Consider the following 16,696-nt stretch of genomic DNA (forward strand, 5'->3'; position numbering starts at 1 on the left):
AATTAATGGCCATTAACCTTAACTGGACTCTAGGCAATATACAGAAATACTTTCTACTTTTCCCTAGGCAGCTCTCCTTAGTTCCCAATAACTGCTATTTTAAGCTTCATGTAGAAAATACAGACCATTAATCAAAATTCCTTCTTTCTCCACCCAAAACTTATTTGTATCCTCACTCATCTTTAGATTTTCTCACCTAATTTATTGAAAGAGATAATCATTTTCTGCAAAAGCTAACTTTACTTTCTTTTTATGCCCCCTACAATGACTTAAAGTATTTATGTAACTTCTTTTGGTCTCTCTAATTTATCTGTAAGTTCTATGAGGGCATAGTGTGTTTTTTATCAAATTATCTCTAGCACTTACCCCAGTAACATGTATCTGATAAAAATATATTGAATGAATGTGTATCTATTAGCATTCTTTTTTATTTTTTTAGTTGTAGATGGACAAAATATCTTTATTTATTTATTCATTTATTTTTATGTGGTGCTGAGGATAGAACCCAGGGTCTCATACCTGCGAGGCAAGTGCTCTGCCACTGAGCCCAGCCCCAGCCCTCTATTAGCATTCTTATTTGCAGGCACCAAAATCTGTCTCTAGTTTACTTAAGTAAAATGCAAACTATTGGAAAGCTTTTGAAAGTGGCATTGGGGCCTCAGAGAATTGACCAGATTTTGGAATAGAGACAACTCCAGAATGTCAAGAAGCAGACTTTACCACAATATTCTCAAAATTCAATCAAGTTGGATCAAAGAGTCACTGCTACTAATTCTATGATTGAAGTTATGGAGGATAACCAACTGCTTGCTTCAATTTTTGGTCTCTTGATAAATATTTAAAATACCAGGAGAGAGCATGTTGTTGACAGAGTTTGAATTAACATTCCACACTCTGGCTGCATAGGGGCAGAAAAAGAAAAACTGGTTCTTTTTTACTCCATAATGTTAGGCAAGCCCTGAAAAATCCTCCTGTCAAAACTATTATGATGATTAATTTTATAACCCCTTGATTGGAATACAGGATGCAAAGATATTTGGCCAAATATTATTTTTATTATGTCTATAATGTTGTTCTGGATGAAATTAATATTTGACACAGTAGATGAGGTAAAGCAAGTTGTACTCTCCAATGCAGGTGAGCCTCTTCCAACCAGTTAAAGGCCTGACTAAAACAAAAGAGGCAATTTGCTCCCTGTACCTGTTTTCCAGCTAGGATATCATTCTTCTCCTGTATGTGGAATGGAACTTCCATCAGTAGTTTTCTTGATTTTTTAGGCCTCCAGATTTGGACTGGATTGAAACTATACCATTAGCATTCTTGGGTCTTTCTCTCCCTCCTTCCCTCTCTCATATATAATTATAAATACAGATATAGATATAATTATAGATGGCATAGATAAAGATTTAGGTATATCCTGACTTCCCCAGGGCAAGATTACAGCTCCAATGTGGGGATTGTGATGTTGAATAATATAGAGAGGAAGATACCCAATTGTCCATATAGGGCCAAAGGTGTCAGGGATCAAGGAAAGAACTGGTCTGATGGGAACATAGGTCCCCAGATAGTACCATAGATCACACCAAAAAAATAGAATTTATGAAAAGAAGATAATTTCATAACCTCCTAGATATTGTGTCTGGCTGAGTCCACTGATGTTCTATTGACCTTGGTCTAGGCTGGATCAAAATTTGGCAAAGCCAAACTTTAAGGTAACAGGCTGCTGTCCTTATTGTTTGGCTCTGCCTAGCCCAGTGAATCTAGTTTGTGAGTATGGAGTTAGTTTTGATATTCAGAAATCTCATTTGTCTGGAGGAAGTCCAACTAGATCTCAGCTTTCCAGAACTTTAATACCTTGATATTTAGATTATCAATCTCTATACTGTATCTCTATATTGTTCACAAGGATGACTATGCAAATGTAATAATTATTTAATGGTATTAAAATGTGGCTATATTTCTGAGCCTTATGATTATCCTTCCTCCTAGCATTTAGTATGTTAGTAGCCTAGAGAAAACAGGAACTATTATGACCTTTGGAATATAAGAAGCTCATGTGAATTTAAAATTTTGGCCTCCATCACTGAATAGACTAATGCATTTATATACCAATAAATCATCATTAGAAAACAAATGAATTTTTGCCTGAATAGAGTACAACTATGACTGGACTTTTTCAAAAATCTGTTCGCAATAAAATACATTAATTGGGGTCTGAGCCTTTTCAACAAATAAGCAGGTGTTTGAGTACATATATACTGTATATACTCCAATGACCTATACAGCAATAAATCATTCTGTCAGCTATTCAGTAACATTCAAGTCTTGCTCTCTTAATCCTTAGTTGCCTACATAGTTTCAAGCATAAATTACATAGGTCTGAAAAAAATCAAAATCCCTAAATATGCCCAACATAGCAACCAGTCATATTCTAGTCAATTTTACCCCACATTATTCAAACATTCTCTGATATGGCTCAGAAGGGCCTCAGTGTTTATTATTTACAGGTGACTTTAAAAGTGTGTAGCTCAACTGATTTATCATGGTGTACAAATTTTATGAATCTTTTTGCTGATGCATTCAGAACTTCAATAAAAATCCTCTGATCTTTAATCAGCATTGACCAAGACAAATCACAGTGGTAGTATATAATAGCTATTTGACAGTTGGCTGATTTTAGCCAAAGTGAGGAAGAAGTTCTTATTAGCATTTTATATTTATACAGAGTGAACAAAACCATTGTCCTTGGGGCTACGTTAACAATTGACATTGAAAGTCGACCTGAAAGGATAATAGTGACTACTAGAGATTGGAAAGGGTGTGGGCAGGTATATAAAAGGATGTTAGCTTTTATCAATGCACTCTATATTCATATATGAAAATATCACACCGAAACTCACTAGTAGGTACAATTACTAAGTGTTAACCAAAAATAAAAGATAAAATAGTGACATTGAAAAAGAAAATCAAATTCTGGAGATAGAAGAATATAGGGGAATATAGAGACAGAGAATGAAGTAACCTTCTCAGGTCCTGGAAATAATCAACATGCTGATCTGGGTAGTGATAGTATGAGTACATACAAAGATTCATTTTGCTATGCTCTTAACATTCAAATATCTTATTTTTTTCTTTTTTAAATTTGTTTTAATTAGTTACCCATGACAGTATCAAATATCTTATTGTATGTAACTTATACCTCAGTAAAAATTATTTTTAAATAGTACATTAGATTCTGGGGATATAGATCAGTGGTATAGTACTTGCCTAGCATGCACAAAATCCTAGGTTCAATCCCCAGCACCACAAAAAAGTACAACAAAATAAATACAGCAACAAAAATTCATGTTTTCTATACTTAAACCTCTTTGGCATAACTTTGCTGGGATTCAACAATATGATATTTAAAATATGTCTGCATTCTCAGGCTTTGCCTGAAAGTATGCCAGGACTTAACTCTAGCCCTTATATTCAACAGCTTTTGTAAGTTGAAGGTATTACAGTTAATCATATTTCATCATGTAATTGATATAGTAACTACTTGGCTTTTAGGACTAAATTGAGCTGCTGATTTGTTTGTGTACCTTCTAACCAATTAATTCAGATGGATAAAAAATCTATTGTGAGAAATACAAAGAAGAAGCAAATAAAAGTTTCAAATGGCCACTCAGAATCTTTTCCAATGCAATTACTTCTTTGCATAAAATCATTTAAAATGAAATAAAAGAACTATCAAACATAATCATTGTAAAATATCATAGCATGGGTACAAATTTTTCTAAAATGTGCTTTCTTTTTCTAATTTTCATCAGTATATCTACAACAAAATTGTCTTCCTCCAAATTAAAAATTATTTAAAAATTATTTAAGGAGCTGTGTCAAAAATATTTAATAGAGGTAGAAGTATACAACATAGATTCACAAAAGCTGAAAAAATTTGAAGTTGCAAAACTTCCTGGTGATTTTGCTAATGGCAAATCATGCCAAATATTTTTAGCTTGCTTAAATTTTAACATACGATTGTATTGACAAAATATTATTGCTGGGTTTTTTTGGTATGTATTTGTATGTTTTATATTAGACCTAAGGCTTGAAGTTTGCTTGTATACAAGTATGTATTAACTAAAAGAATATGATTGTGCTATTAAATAAATGAGCATACCTTCAATAAAAAAAACAAGTTATTGATGCATGTGAAGTTATAAGAACACTTATAGTAGGACTATTTTTATAAAATAGATATGCCTTTGCCCATGAAGAGGCTTTTATTTAGCAGATATTATCATGATCATATTTGCTATGATTTGTTCTATATATTTGGAACTGTAATGTCCCCCACAGGCCCATGTCTTAAATGCTTGATCACCATTTCTGGAACTATGGGAAGATGGTGGAACTTTTAGAAAGTAAGGTCTAGTGGAAGGTAATTGGGATATTCCCTTGAAGAATATATTGGGATACTTGTCTCTGATCTTTCTTTCTTCTTTCTAGTTGCAATAACAGCTTTATTTTACCACATACACCCAACCATTGTTGTACTGCCTCATGACAGACCCAAAAGCAATGGGTCAACTGACCATGTACTGAAACCTCTAAAATTGTGGGCCTAAATACCCTTTTCTTCCTTATAAATTGTTTCTCAGGTATTTTGCCCCTGTCACAGAAATTTGAGTACCACAGATTAGATATGGTTGGGGTATCCCTTCCAGGGTCCATGTGTTAACAACTTGTTATGGTTTGGATGTGAGGTGTCCCCAAAAGCTCATGTGTAAGACAAAACAAGAGGGTTTAGATAAATGTTTGTGTTATGAGAGCTTAACCCAATCAGTGAATTAATCTCCTGACAGGGATTAGCTGAGTACTAACTGAAGGTGAGTAGGGGGTGGCAGGAGGTGGTGGGTCCCTGTGGGAGTGCCTTTGGGTTATATATTTTGTATTTGGCAAGTAGAGTCAGAGTCTCTCTCTCTCTCTCTCTCTCTCTCTCTCTCTCTCTCTCTCTCTCTCTCCTAATTATCATGCGAGTGACTTCCCTCTGCCACACTCTTCCACCATGGTATTCTGCCTCACCTTACTCCCAAGGAGAGTAAGGTGAGCTTGCTGTCTATGGATTGAGACCTCTGCAACTATGAGCCCCAAATAAACTTTTATTCCTTAAAATTGTTCTTGTCAGGTCTTTTGGTCACACCAATGAAGACGCTCACTAAAGCAAGCCTTGTTCTAGGGTGGCAGTATTGGGAGATGAAGAGACCTTAAGGGGTAGGGCCTCATAGTAGGTCTTTCAGTCTTACTGGAGACCCTGTCCTCAGAAATGTTTAATGTATCTCATGATAGACCCAAAAGCAATGGGTCAACTGACCATGTACTGAAACCTCTAAAATTGTGGGCCTAAATACCCTTTTTTTCCTTATAAGTTGTTTCTCAGGTATTTTGCCCCTTTGAAGTTCTTAGAAGAGGGTGATGGAAAAAGAGCAAAGCATTACATATCTCTCTTTCTCCCCTCCCATTACTGTTCTGAGATGTGATCCTTCTTCTACATACACTGCACCATCCACCATCTGTCATAGAGTCCTTGCCACAGCCTGCACCATATTGTTTGGACTTTAAGCCTCAAAAACGGTGAGCTAAATAAACCTCTGTTCTTTGTAAGCAGCTTTCCTCAGGCATTCCATTATTGTGACAAAAACTAATACAAAGTTCAAGCAAATACAAGCCAGAGGCTAGGAAACAGGGAAACTACAAAAGGTTACTTAAGTAGGATCAGTGTTGGACTGTAATGGTTTTCATCTCTGACATTATTTTTTTAAAAAAATGAATTGGTAGACTTGGGGATAGTATAATGGGGGATCCACTTTATGCTTTGAGTACAAACTTTGCTGCTCCATAGCAAGTGGCTTACTTTGAAACTGACTTTTTTTTCTTCTTTTTTTTTGTTGTATTTATTTTTCTTCCCATTATCCCTCTCCCTTGCAGGGGAAAAAACAAAACTAACATTTTTTTTCTGTCCCAGACTAAGTTATCATGTCCTTCACTGCCTGGAAGAGTGTCACTGCCAAAAAAAGAAAAACCTTTAGACCTGGGAACTGGTGCAACATCTCTTTCAAGGACAACTGATGGATACAAATTAATTATATCTACTAATAATATTTGGATCCCAGCCCTTGTATTCCTCTTTTTAAACCCTTGTGTTACTTGTGTCCGAGAGAATCACAGCATCTTGGACAAGAGTCCCCTGTGTTTCTCCTTTGCTAGCAAGCAATAAAACATTTTTTTCCTTTTTCTCAAAACCTTGTTCTCATTATTGGATTGGCAACTGAGACAAGGATAGAGCTTTCATTGTCAATGGATTATAGTGGAAGCTGGAAAATATAAGACCAGAGACTGGGAATTTATTAACCTGTTTTTATGCTTTTGGGATCCAGTGACTTTTTTCTCTCAATTGTTCTACTTTAATACACCCGGGAAAGGTTGGGGATTTCCAAAAGACTAGCAAGTATTAAACAGTCAGAGCATTCAAAGGGGTATCATGAATTCTTCTGAGTGCCTATGTGATGGTTTCAGTAAGAAGTAAAGCAAATGACACAAGAATGATAAATTCAGGGTGTTTCAGTCAAGACCACTTAATTACCTACTTTTTCCCTTCTGGAAATTTTCCTCCTGAGGTTAAACCTTGGGAATTCTGAATTTGGTATAACAGAGTGAGGCATCTTCCATGTTTGGGGTATTCTAGCCTTGACCCATCTACTCTGGGACTATATACCTATTCTCATTCCTTCCCACTGAGGCTCCAACATCCTTTTCTGGTTATAAAACCAGAACATAGAGACTTGAGTCTTCATTGTTTTCAGAGACAAACTTTCTCCTTTGCTTACCATACCCAAAAGTTTACCCAAAAACTTTTTCATGGCAGAGATTATAGGATTTACTTTTATGTATTGCCCCCACTGCCATCCACTCCCACTTCAATGCCCACATGTTGAGCACATTAAAGTTTTTAATGTTGACTTAAGTTTATAATACCCCTGTGGATTATAAATATCCACCATGCAAGCTGCATTCCCATCCTTGCCTCCCTCCAACCAGATAAACTAATATGAGAAGAACTCGGAAGTAATTTGAACAAATATTTTATTTAGTGTAAGCATGAGTATGTGTGTGTGTGAATACATATATATTTATATACTAATCTACCCCCACGCCCATACCCCACCCCCACCCCCTCCCCAACCCAGAATCCACAATCAAACATCAAATTAGGGTACAGAGGGATAGGAACATTGGCAGGGAATATTTAAAATAACAGTAACAAGTAAATAAGTAACACGCACATCCCTGCTGGGAACCCAAAATAATGTCCATTCTCCTGTTGTTACACAGTTAGACTTCTCTCAATCCCCTTCATCAAGATGTCCCATTGTAATTCATCAGTATCTCCACAGGGAGCCTTATTTCCTGTGTCATTTAAACATAGCAGCTGCAGTTTGCATACAGAGAATTCAGCAGTCTCACAGTCTTTTTCCCTGGAAGTCTTCAGGTGCACACAGCCCACACTTCTGCCAGGTTTGAACCAAGTAGCTAGTGTGTAATGTGCTTGTGAACATATTCCTAGGATATTTTCCATAATCCAACTGAGAATGTGAGCAAGGAGTGAGCACTGGTAAAAAGCTGCAAAGCTGAAAAGTCACTAAGGTATCATCAGGTTCAGTTCCATTGTGTGGTGGGAGGAGCGAGGGACACTGCTCAGGCAGGTGTTAGATTAGGAAATAAACTTTACTACCTTCCTAAGTCAAAATGGTCATTTTTTTTCTTTATTTCTTGTTACTTTTTTTTTTTATTTTTCTATTTTTTTAGTGATTTTTTTAATGGGGGGGGGCAAACTTTCCTACCTAAGTACCAAATTATAAGTACAAAGGTATTGATAAACAGCTTCTTGTCTAAAGCTACAAATAGGTATTCAGCTTCCCAACATTTAATGAATTTTCACCACATTTAGATCAGTATTCTGAGTGGAAAATCCTATAGATCAAAGGCATTGAGGGCCAGCTGATCTATTTCTCTCTTTGGTGTCTTCTGAGATCTTTCCACAGAATATTCAAGCTAATGGAAACTATTTCCAGCAAGATCTCATCACAAAGGATCATAGGATTCACTCCTGAATTTTAAATTCTGATGCTATATTTCAACTAATCCAGTTAACATGTCTATTTAAATAAATCTAAATCTGAGCACTTCCTTCAGAGTCTGAGTATATTATGTCAGGAAACTCACCACACCCATATCTACATTGTTTCTTCCTTTGTGCCTCCTGATAAGGTATTCTGTTCTTTAGTGTCAAGTTTACTCAAGAACGCAAAAAAGTGACTCTTGAAGCTGAAGGACAACAGAAATTGTTGAACCAGTACTTTGTAGTTTTGAGACAATATTTCAATTCACCAGTACATTTGAAAGTGAAATCTACAGTCCGACCCAATCCCCCAACATTTTTTAAAATTTTTCAATATGGGGTAAAACATTGACAGCAAACACTTATTGAAAAACATCAGAAGATCTTATTTTGGGGTATTACAAAGTCATCATCACATATGAGATACCTATATTACTACTACAAGGGAAAGGAGTTTGAAGTAGACACAAGTCCATGAAAAAGAGTTATCAGAATAAACAACTTCATTCCCACTCTCTTACTGTCCAGACGGGGTCCATCTTTCCCTCCTATGTGGCACATAGGACAACAGATTGTTGTCAATGAGTCTTTGCCTCATAGTCTAGAGATGTTTTCACCCTTCAGCAATGACAGAGTAGAAAGTAGATGGTCTAAATGTGCAACTACGGTTCCAGGTAGAAACTTGCTGATAATAAGGTATGTACCTCTCCTGGTGTTAAATTACTTATCAGAGCAGTTCATGTAGAAACAAATACATCCAACTTTAGAAAATTCCTCACAAGGTTTTTCCACCTGTGCTAATGAAGGACAAAGTCCAGAAGTCTCACTTTTCATGAATTCCCAGTTGCCTACCAATTTCATGTGTAATCTTTTTTTTTAAAGGTATTTGACCTCTTCTCTAGCATGGATCAGGAACATCCTTTTTCTTTTATTAAAGGACTATTGAAACTGTGTGTGTGTATGTGTGTGTGTGTTTTGTGTAACTATTTGTGTGTATCTGTTTTGAAATACGATCAATCCTCGTGCGTGCATTATTTGTATGCATGTATGTTTGTGTATGTTTGTATATATATATATATATATATATATATATATATATATATGGGTATTTATGCATGTTCACACATGTGTGCTGTATATAGGAATGTGTGTTGGAATGTATATGTGTGTTTGCATATGTGTGGGTACCCATGTGTATGGTGGACTGTGTGATAGCATAGAACTATAAATATAGGTAGGAAAAGAATTTTCAGTGTAATAGGCCTTCAGATCAAAACACATAGGAAAGAATCTACAAGACACATATATAAGTCACCAAAATGTAAGGTTGATTTCCAGCACCCAGATAATCTGTGTCAGTGGGTGAATTCGACCATTTCAACTAGTCCCATTATGGTTGAATATTGGACCAGCTACATGTAGATCTTACTGTCATCAAAGCATTTCTCCAAATGTCCTAGGTTGGATAAAGACACAGTTTCTTGCTAATAGAGACAAGTTGGGATATTGTTTGGATTTGTGAAAGGGCAGAATGTGCCTACTTCTCCTGTTTGCCATTGCTGTCACTCTTTTTGTTCAAACACACATTAAGAAAGGTATTTCTTTCTGATATGAGAATAACACCACTAGTGAACAATTAGTAGGGAATACACTTTAAGCTGTTGCTTTAGAAGTGAAAACAGGTTTTGCAGGGCTATTTACACATCAGTTTTGCTGGGTGTTCCAGGTGGCTGATAACCCAAGTTCAGGAAAAGGCTGGCTAGGGTGAGTGGTGCAGTCTGTGTAAACGGACACATGTGGGGCTTTGAAACCACATGACCATAGTTCTTTAGCACCATGCTCGAACCCACAGAGCTAAATGGCCGCACATGGGTTAGAGCCTAGGACCTAGAGCTCATTAGCACCATGTTCCAACCAAATGAGCCCCCCAGCCAGAAACTACTTACAATGGTAGCACCCTCAGACTTGGCTGGGTGCTGAATTCAGATTAGTTGCTGCTGAAAAAAAAAAATCTAAACAAAACCCCACGTTAAACTCCAACTATTTGGATGCCCATTTCTTTAAATACATCACCAAAGCAGATGGACCCACGAAGTTCTGTGAGTGTGGAGTTTCCAGTCAAGTCAGCAGCAAACACCAAACTTGATTCATCTGTCAAGCACGAAACATTCCAGATTGCCAGCCTTACTGAGGGTGAAAAAGTCTGTTCTTTGTAGAGGATAAGGATGGGAGTAGGAAAGAGTTTTCCTGGGAATGAGAGAACATTAGGTGAGAATACAATAGCACAATAATCATTTAAATTACAATGGTAGCCCTTTTATCCAAATTTCTCCTAAGTCTAAGTAGGAGAAGGAGGATATCAGAGCAAAGTATGATTCCTCCAAGAAGCACTGGGTACCCAGGGGCAATTCAAAACTCTTCCTTCTCCTTGTGGGGAGGCAAAACCTTAAACAGTCATTCCACTGTCCTGGGATGTATCCATACTACCAAAAGGAAAAAAAAAATAATGGGAAGGAAATCTCTCTGTCCTTAGGAGAATGGGAACGATTTACATAAGGAGGAGGGTAAAGACACCAGCAGAGCTCACCATTCACAAAGACTATTAATCTCAAAAACAGCTGAAGCCAAAAGGATACTATAAATGGATGTGAAGTCTAAAATGTTAACTACATCAGATGTGGTCATCCATTCACCCTGGGGTTCGTCCAAATATCTAGTCTTGTACTTGAGTGATAACAGTTCAATAGTTCAATGTTTTTGTTTGAGTTGGGGTGTTGATGGTAGGAAGGTAGAGGAGATAAAAGATTAATACATTAAAGTGAAAATGGAAAGAAACAGAGATTGAAGTACAATTAGATCTTTTTCTCAGTTTTTTGCTTGACCTAAAAATGGATGCGACACTGTAGCTAGTGTGGAAATTTACCAGAGATATTTGGGGTTATGACTTGGAAAAGCCCACCACATCCTGTCACCAAGTGGGATCACACAAGCCAAAAGTTAAGCTCCAGTTAATCTGTGTCATGCTCCTAGAGACTGGCTCACCACTTCCCAGGGGAGATCTTAAAGGACATTGAGAATATGTCGTTATTAAGTTGAAAATAATTAAGATGAGGAGAAGAAAGTTAATGAAGGAGAAATAAATGCAAGCAGAGGCATGTATTCATTCTAACCAGATAATGATAACCCACTCTCAAAATTTCTAACAGGGTAGCAGAGTGTCTGTAACATTACAGCACAGGCAGAAGTAAGGAATAAAAGGCAATGCAGGAGGAATGAAGAAAGATGGAGGAATTGGAGGAGTGCTGAAAAACAAAAAGCCCTAAGAAGGATTGAGGGAGAGCGGGGAGGAAAGAGGAGGATAAAGTTGAGGAGAGAGAAGGAAAAAAGAAATTGGTGAAAGGAGCGAAGAGAAAGGAGAAAAAAGGTGGGTAGGCATAGGAGGGAAAGGGAAAGGAGGGGAATGGAGGAGAGTAGGAAATAAAAGATGGCAGGAGAAGTGAGAAGGAATTTATAGAAAGAGGAAGGGTAAGAGAAGAGAATGAGGAGAGGGAAACTGTGGAACAGAGGGAGGAGGAAAAGATGACGTAAAGGCAAGAGATAGGGAGGGGGAAAGATATGGGGAGGTCAGCAGGAGATGAAAAGGGCAATGCCAAGGGTAATGAAAAAGGGCATGAAGAAGAGGGAGAAAGATAAAGAGCACAAGAAATTCCATTCCCAACCTGGCATCATCCTGACACAAACATCAGTGCCTTTCAAAGTGCATTAGTAACAATGTCTCCAGAATAAAGGCAGTAGTAGCCCGAGAAGGATGTAATATTACTTCCTCCTCATCTCTCCTACTGAGTTGAAATCCTTCTAGGCTAAAGATACAGGAACAATTGAAATGCCAGGGAGCACATTAGACATTTTCTTTTTCCTGAAAAAGAAAGACAAAACCATGAGGAGACAGTGTCTGTAATATGGACAACATCATGCCCACTTGGTACACAAGAATGAATAGAGGAGATTGCTGACCACAAACAGAGATGGGCTTCCAAGTCAAAGTGGAATTTTTCTTTAAGTGTCAGGGAAACAACTCTGATGAGTCTAGAGAGCTAATATCCTTAGTGTACTCAGTGTTGAGAAAAATAAATAAATAACAGGAAAGAGGAAAAGGGGAAAAGGCAAAGGAAATGAAAGAGTGACTGAGACTTATGGTGGTTCACATATGGCCCCTACCCCTCAAGTACCAACCCCTTTCCTCCCTACCACACCCATGAGAAATGAATGAGTGCTTGTTGTTTTGGTCCCATCCTATCTCAGGTATTTTGAGGATGGGTAACCTATCGCGGTCTGGGCATTTTAAACTCTAGGCACTGTTGGATAGAGAAAGGAGACTTCCACTGTGGGGGAGGGAGGGGGACTGGGTAGCTCATCGAAATCTTTGAATCGTGGGAATTTGGGCACTCCGGGATTGGGATCCACCCAGGCAGGACGGTGGGTGGGTGACACAGAGCTCAGCCGGCGGTGCTCCCCCCTCAGGCGGCTGATTCCATCGAGCAGCGTCTTCTGGATTTCCATGATGACCTTCTGAACTTCAATCCGGAAGCTATCGCTGAGCCAGCAGTAGATGTAGGGGTTGTAGCAGGAGCTGCTAATTGCCAGCCAGTGGAGGAAAAAATACAGACCATTGTGACTTGAGATGGATTCACTGGACAGCAGCACCAGGTAGAGGTTGAGGGGGAGCCAGCTGATTGTGTAGACAAGCACCACTGTCATCAGCATCTTCAGGGTCTGCTTCTTCTTCCCACGCTGGCAGATGTAGGTATGGATATTGATGTCATCGACAGCATTATGAATCCACAGCTTCTTGGCCACATGACCATAGACGACCACCAGCACCATCAATGGCAAGATGAAGAAGAGCAAAAAGGTGCCCAGGTCAAGGTATTTCCATGTGGATTTTGAAGTATAGGGGAAACTGGGGAGGCAGGCAGTTTCCTCAGTAATGTTTCTAGGTTACAAGACAGAGAAAGAAAAAAAAAAACTTTATTTGCCTTTTTCTTAAAGCCCACAGCTAGCTGTTACATGTTCAGTTAGTCCTTAAGGGGCAGACATATTTAACTGTTTGTGTCTGCATTGATCCTAAAGCCCAGTGTTATGAAGCACGGAGCTCTGAGGTTCCTTCGAACCAGATTTCTCAAATAACATAAAGGAAAATTTTAGTCCCCAATCAGGAAAGGATATGTCTAATAACCCAATGCCATGAGAGTACTTGGGAACTCTTATGATAAATTCCAGCTTAGGGGAATTTATTTTCATCACCATGTTTTGAAATATGCTACTCCATGAGTTAATGCATGTAGATATTGAGGTCATGAGTTGCTTACCCGATTTCCACCTGGTAAAGTTTCTGGTAAATAGCATGAGGCAAAGCAGCACAGGTGCTCACAATCCAGATAATGATGATGCAAACATTGCCTTGCATTGGAGTAATCCGGGACTTGAGGGGATATAGCATCACCTAGAAGGAAAAGGACCCCAACCCAATTCAACAATTCAAATTAGGGTTAAATATTAGCCCTTCATCGACTGAAATTCTGGTGCAAATTTGCAAAGATTTGGTAGGTAGGTAGAAAATGTGATTTGAGTACTAGTTCACTTGAAAACTGTATGACCTTTTTTTGATGAAAGAGCAACATTAGCTAATGTTGAGAAAAACATTTCAATGAGATGTCAGGAATCCTAGTAGACCAACTTCAAATTACCTGTCTCTGAGTTGGGAGTTTAATGGAGGAAAAGGCTGGATGTCCAAAAGTGTGATTTATTTTTATTATTATGTTTGGATGTGTAAGCACTCCTCATACTTCTTCACCCCTCCTCTCACCTAGCTCTTTATGCCCTTTCCCTTCTACTTCCATCCCCTCCCATCTTGATCCCTCCATGACCACTCATTCCTTCCTCTCTCACTCCCTCCAAGTCTCCTATTTCCCTCCATCTCCTATCACTGGATCCTTCCAAGGCCCCTCCCATTTGGCTCCAGCCACAGGCCCTCCAATCCCCCTCTTTGTCCCTCCCACCTCATTCATTTTCTCCCTCCCTCCCAACTCATTAACTATGTAACCCCTCCCAGCTTCTCATCCCCTCCCCTACTTCCATTTACGTCACTTCTGACCCTCCTCCCAGTTTTTTCCTCCCCAACTATCTTCAATTCCTCAGCCCTCCCTCACCCCCACCACCCAAACTCAGCCCACCACCAGCCCTGAAGCCACACCCACCTCTGACTCATCCCTTCCCTCTCTCTTCTTTTTTTTTCCCCCCTTAGCTGGTCCTGCAATGCAGCAAATAAGAAATGTTTTCCAAAGGGGGAGAGCAGTTTTTTTTTATTATTTGTTTATTGGCCACATCTCTGTTCCCATAGCATTATATCAAAGATGGTAGCATTTTTATTATGTAAGATTTAATTTCATGAAAGTCTATATTTCCTCATTTGCAATTCCCCTCAACTGTACATATTCATTCACATATATTATATCAAGAAACTCAAAGAACTTTCCAGATTATTTGTGATCTTACCTGACTCTATTTACCTAAGAAGAAAATCTATCTTTTACAAGATCTGAGAAACATACCCGATGTCGGTCCAGGGAAATAGCAGCCATGCTCATCACAGTTACATAGGCACAAGAATACTGGGCAAAGCGACTGAGGTGGCATGTCATCTTCCCAAACACCAAGGAATTACACAGATAGCGCACCTAGGGGAAAGAATGCTTCATGAGGCACACAGCCCTGGATCCACCACTCTCACAAGCCCCAAAACACAAGTAAAAGAATCTTTTCTTCACTAAACTGTTGGCATTATTGTCTCAAAAAAACAAAGAAATATTTCCACACTGCAGTTCTGCTCTTCCCATCTTCTCCACACAAACAGTCGGGTTTGGAGACATAGACACCAAATCACAAAATCTGTTAAATACCTTCAATTCCAAGCACTGCATTTGAAATGTGGAAAAACTGAGTGGATCTTTGTGACAAAACTCAGACTCACATGTCAGACCAAAATCTCATCTGCAACAGGTCCCCAAGTCTCTCTCAGCCTCTGTCAAGGCAGCAGATTAACTCAGCAATGCACCTACACCCCTGGCTGTCTCATTTTGCTCCCCCACCCCATTTCTAAACCCTTTGCAATGTCTCTCAACCATTCTAACCTCTGTGCAAACGTTCTCCAAATCAACCCAACCCATTCCAGCACTTCCTCCCGCCAAACATCTCTCTCTGCTTCAAGTGTAAAGTTATACCTTAACTTTCTCCCTATTCCCCAGGTCGCCTTCCTCAGAACCCAGCTTACCATGGTGAAGGGGGAGCTGAGAAGAGCCAGCATCATGTTGGTCACGGAAATGTTGACGACGAAGAGGCCGGTGGCGGTGTGCACCCTCTTGTATTTCATAATCACATGGTTTAAGACCCAGTTGCCTATGATGGCAGCAAAGACCACTATGGTGTACCCTACCACTAGCCAGAACTGCACCTGCTCATCCTGAGACACCACTTCTGAAGCTATGGGACCCGACGTGTCGGCCAGGTCGCCGGTGTCTGGCATCATGGAGAGCACGCTATTGCGGCCGGCTCTGCCAACTGCAGAGGCGGCGTTGGAAATGGCCTGCAGCACCTGAGAGGTGGTGGAGGTGATCAGGTCATCAAAGCCGCTGGGCACGCTCAGAGCTTCAGGGGTCAGCTCATCCCCATAGCTCATGGTGCCGGGGTTTGGCAAAGACCCTTGGGGCAATTCTGTGGTTGGGGCGTCCATCCTGACGCCTTTGGAGGACCGTGAGGTCCTTAAGCTACGGGGTCAGGAAGTGCCCAAGGAAGGAAAAGGGGAAAGTGAGGCCCTCGACGGAGAGCCCAGCAAGCTCTGCTCAGTGCGCTGAAGCTCTGAGCTAAGAAAGGTGTTCTCCAAGGTGTCTGAAATGGGGAGGGGAAAGAAGCGGCTTGGAGTGGTCAAGTGCTCAGAGCTGAGCTGGGCAGCTGAGCGCTGAGCCGAGGAACGCGGACAGCTCCAGATGCTCCGCTGCCTGGAGAGCGCAGGCAGCGCCCGTTCTGAACTGGGGACAGCGTCAGGCGTTGCCCCAGCCCCCTCCTCCTCTCCGCAGTCCTGGGTCTTTCTGACTCAATTTCTCTGTCTGCAATCAGTCCGTAAGTCCGTCTGTCCGAGGCCGGCCCGCGCTGTAGGCAGGGCGGAGCCAGGCTCCGCCACTAGCGCTCCGAGCCGGTGCCGGCCGCGCCTTCTGCAACCGCCCTTTATAGAAAGTCGAGGGGCCCGCGCGGGAGCCAATGGGGAGCCGCGACTGAACGCCCGCCCTGTCCACCGGGGCTGGGGCTCCAGAGCGGGTGGCAAAGTCTTCACCGCTCCTGTCTCCTGCCCCCTCCTTTCGCCGCTCCTTCTTTGCTCTTCCTCCCCTCCTGCTGCAGTTGGGAGCCCGGACTTATGGGTTCTTTCTGCTCGCACCCCTACACACACACACACACACACACACACACACACACTCACACACA

At 40.3% G+C, this 16,696-nt stretch overlaps 1 protein-coding gene across 1 annotated transcript; it reads right to left on the reverse strand.

The window, feature by feature from the left end:
* Positions 1-12,062: 12,062 nt before the first annotated feature.
* LOC124090051 (G-protein coupled receptor 83-like) lies at positions 12,063-16,314 on the reverse strand. The gene is made up of 4 exons (XM_046440437.2): positions 15,492-16,314; positions 14,773-14,898; positions 13,531-13,664; positions 12,063-13,154 (listed from the first exon to the last, which is right to left on the reverse strand). The coding sequence occupies exons 1-4, from the start codon at positions 15,948-15,950 to the stop codon at positions 12,503-12,505; spliced, it is 1,371 nt and encodes a 456-aa protein (XP_046296393.1). The 5' UTR covers positions 15,951-16,314; the 3' UTR covers positions 12,063-12,502.
* Between the last annotated feature and the right edge of the window lie 382 nt (positions 16,315-16,696).

This window comes from Marmota monax, unplaced genomic scaffold (genome assembly GCF_021218885.2).
Source record: "Marmota monax isolate L192 unplaced genomic scaffold, Marmota_monax_Labrador192_F-V1.1 WCK01_AAM20220418_F8-fsc00134, whole genome shotgun sequence".
NCBI classification, from domain to species: Eukaryota; Metazoa; Chordata; class Mammalia; order Rodentia; family Sciuridae; genus Marmota; species Marmota monax.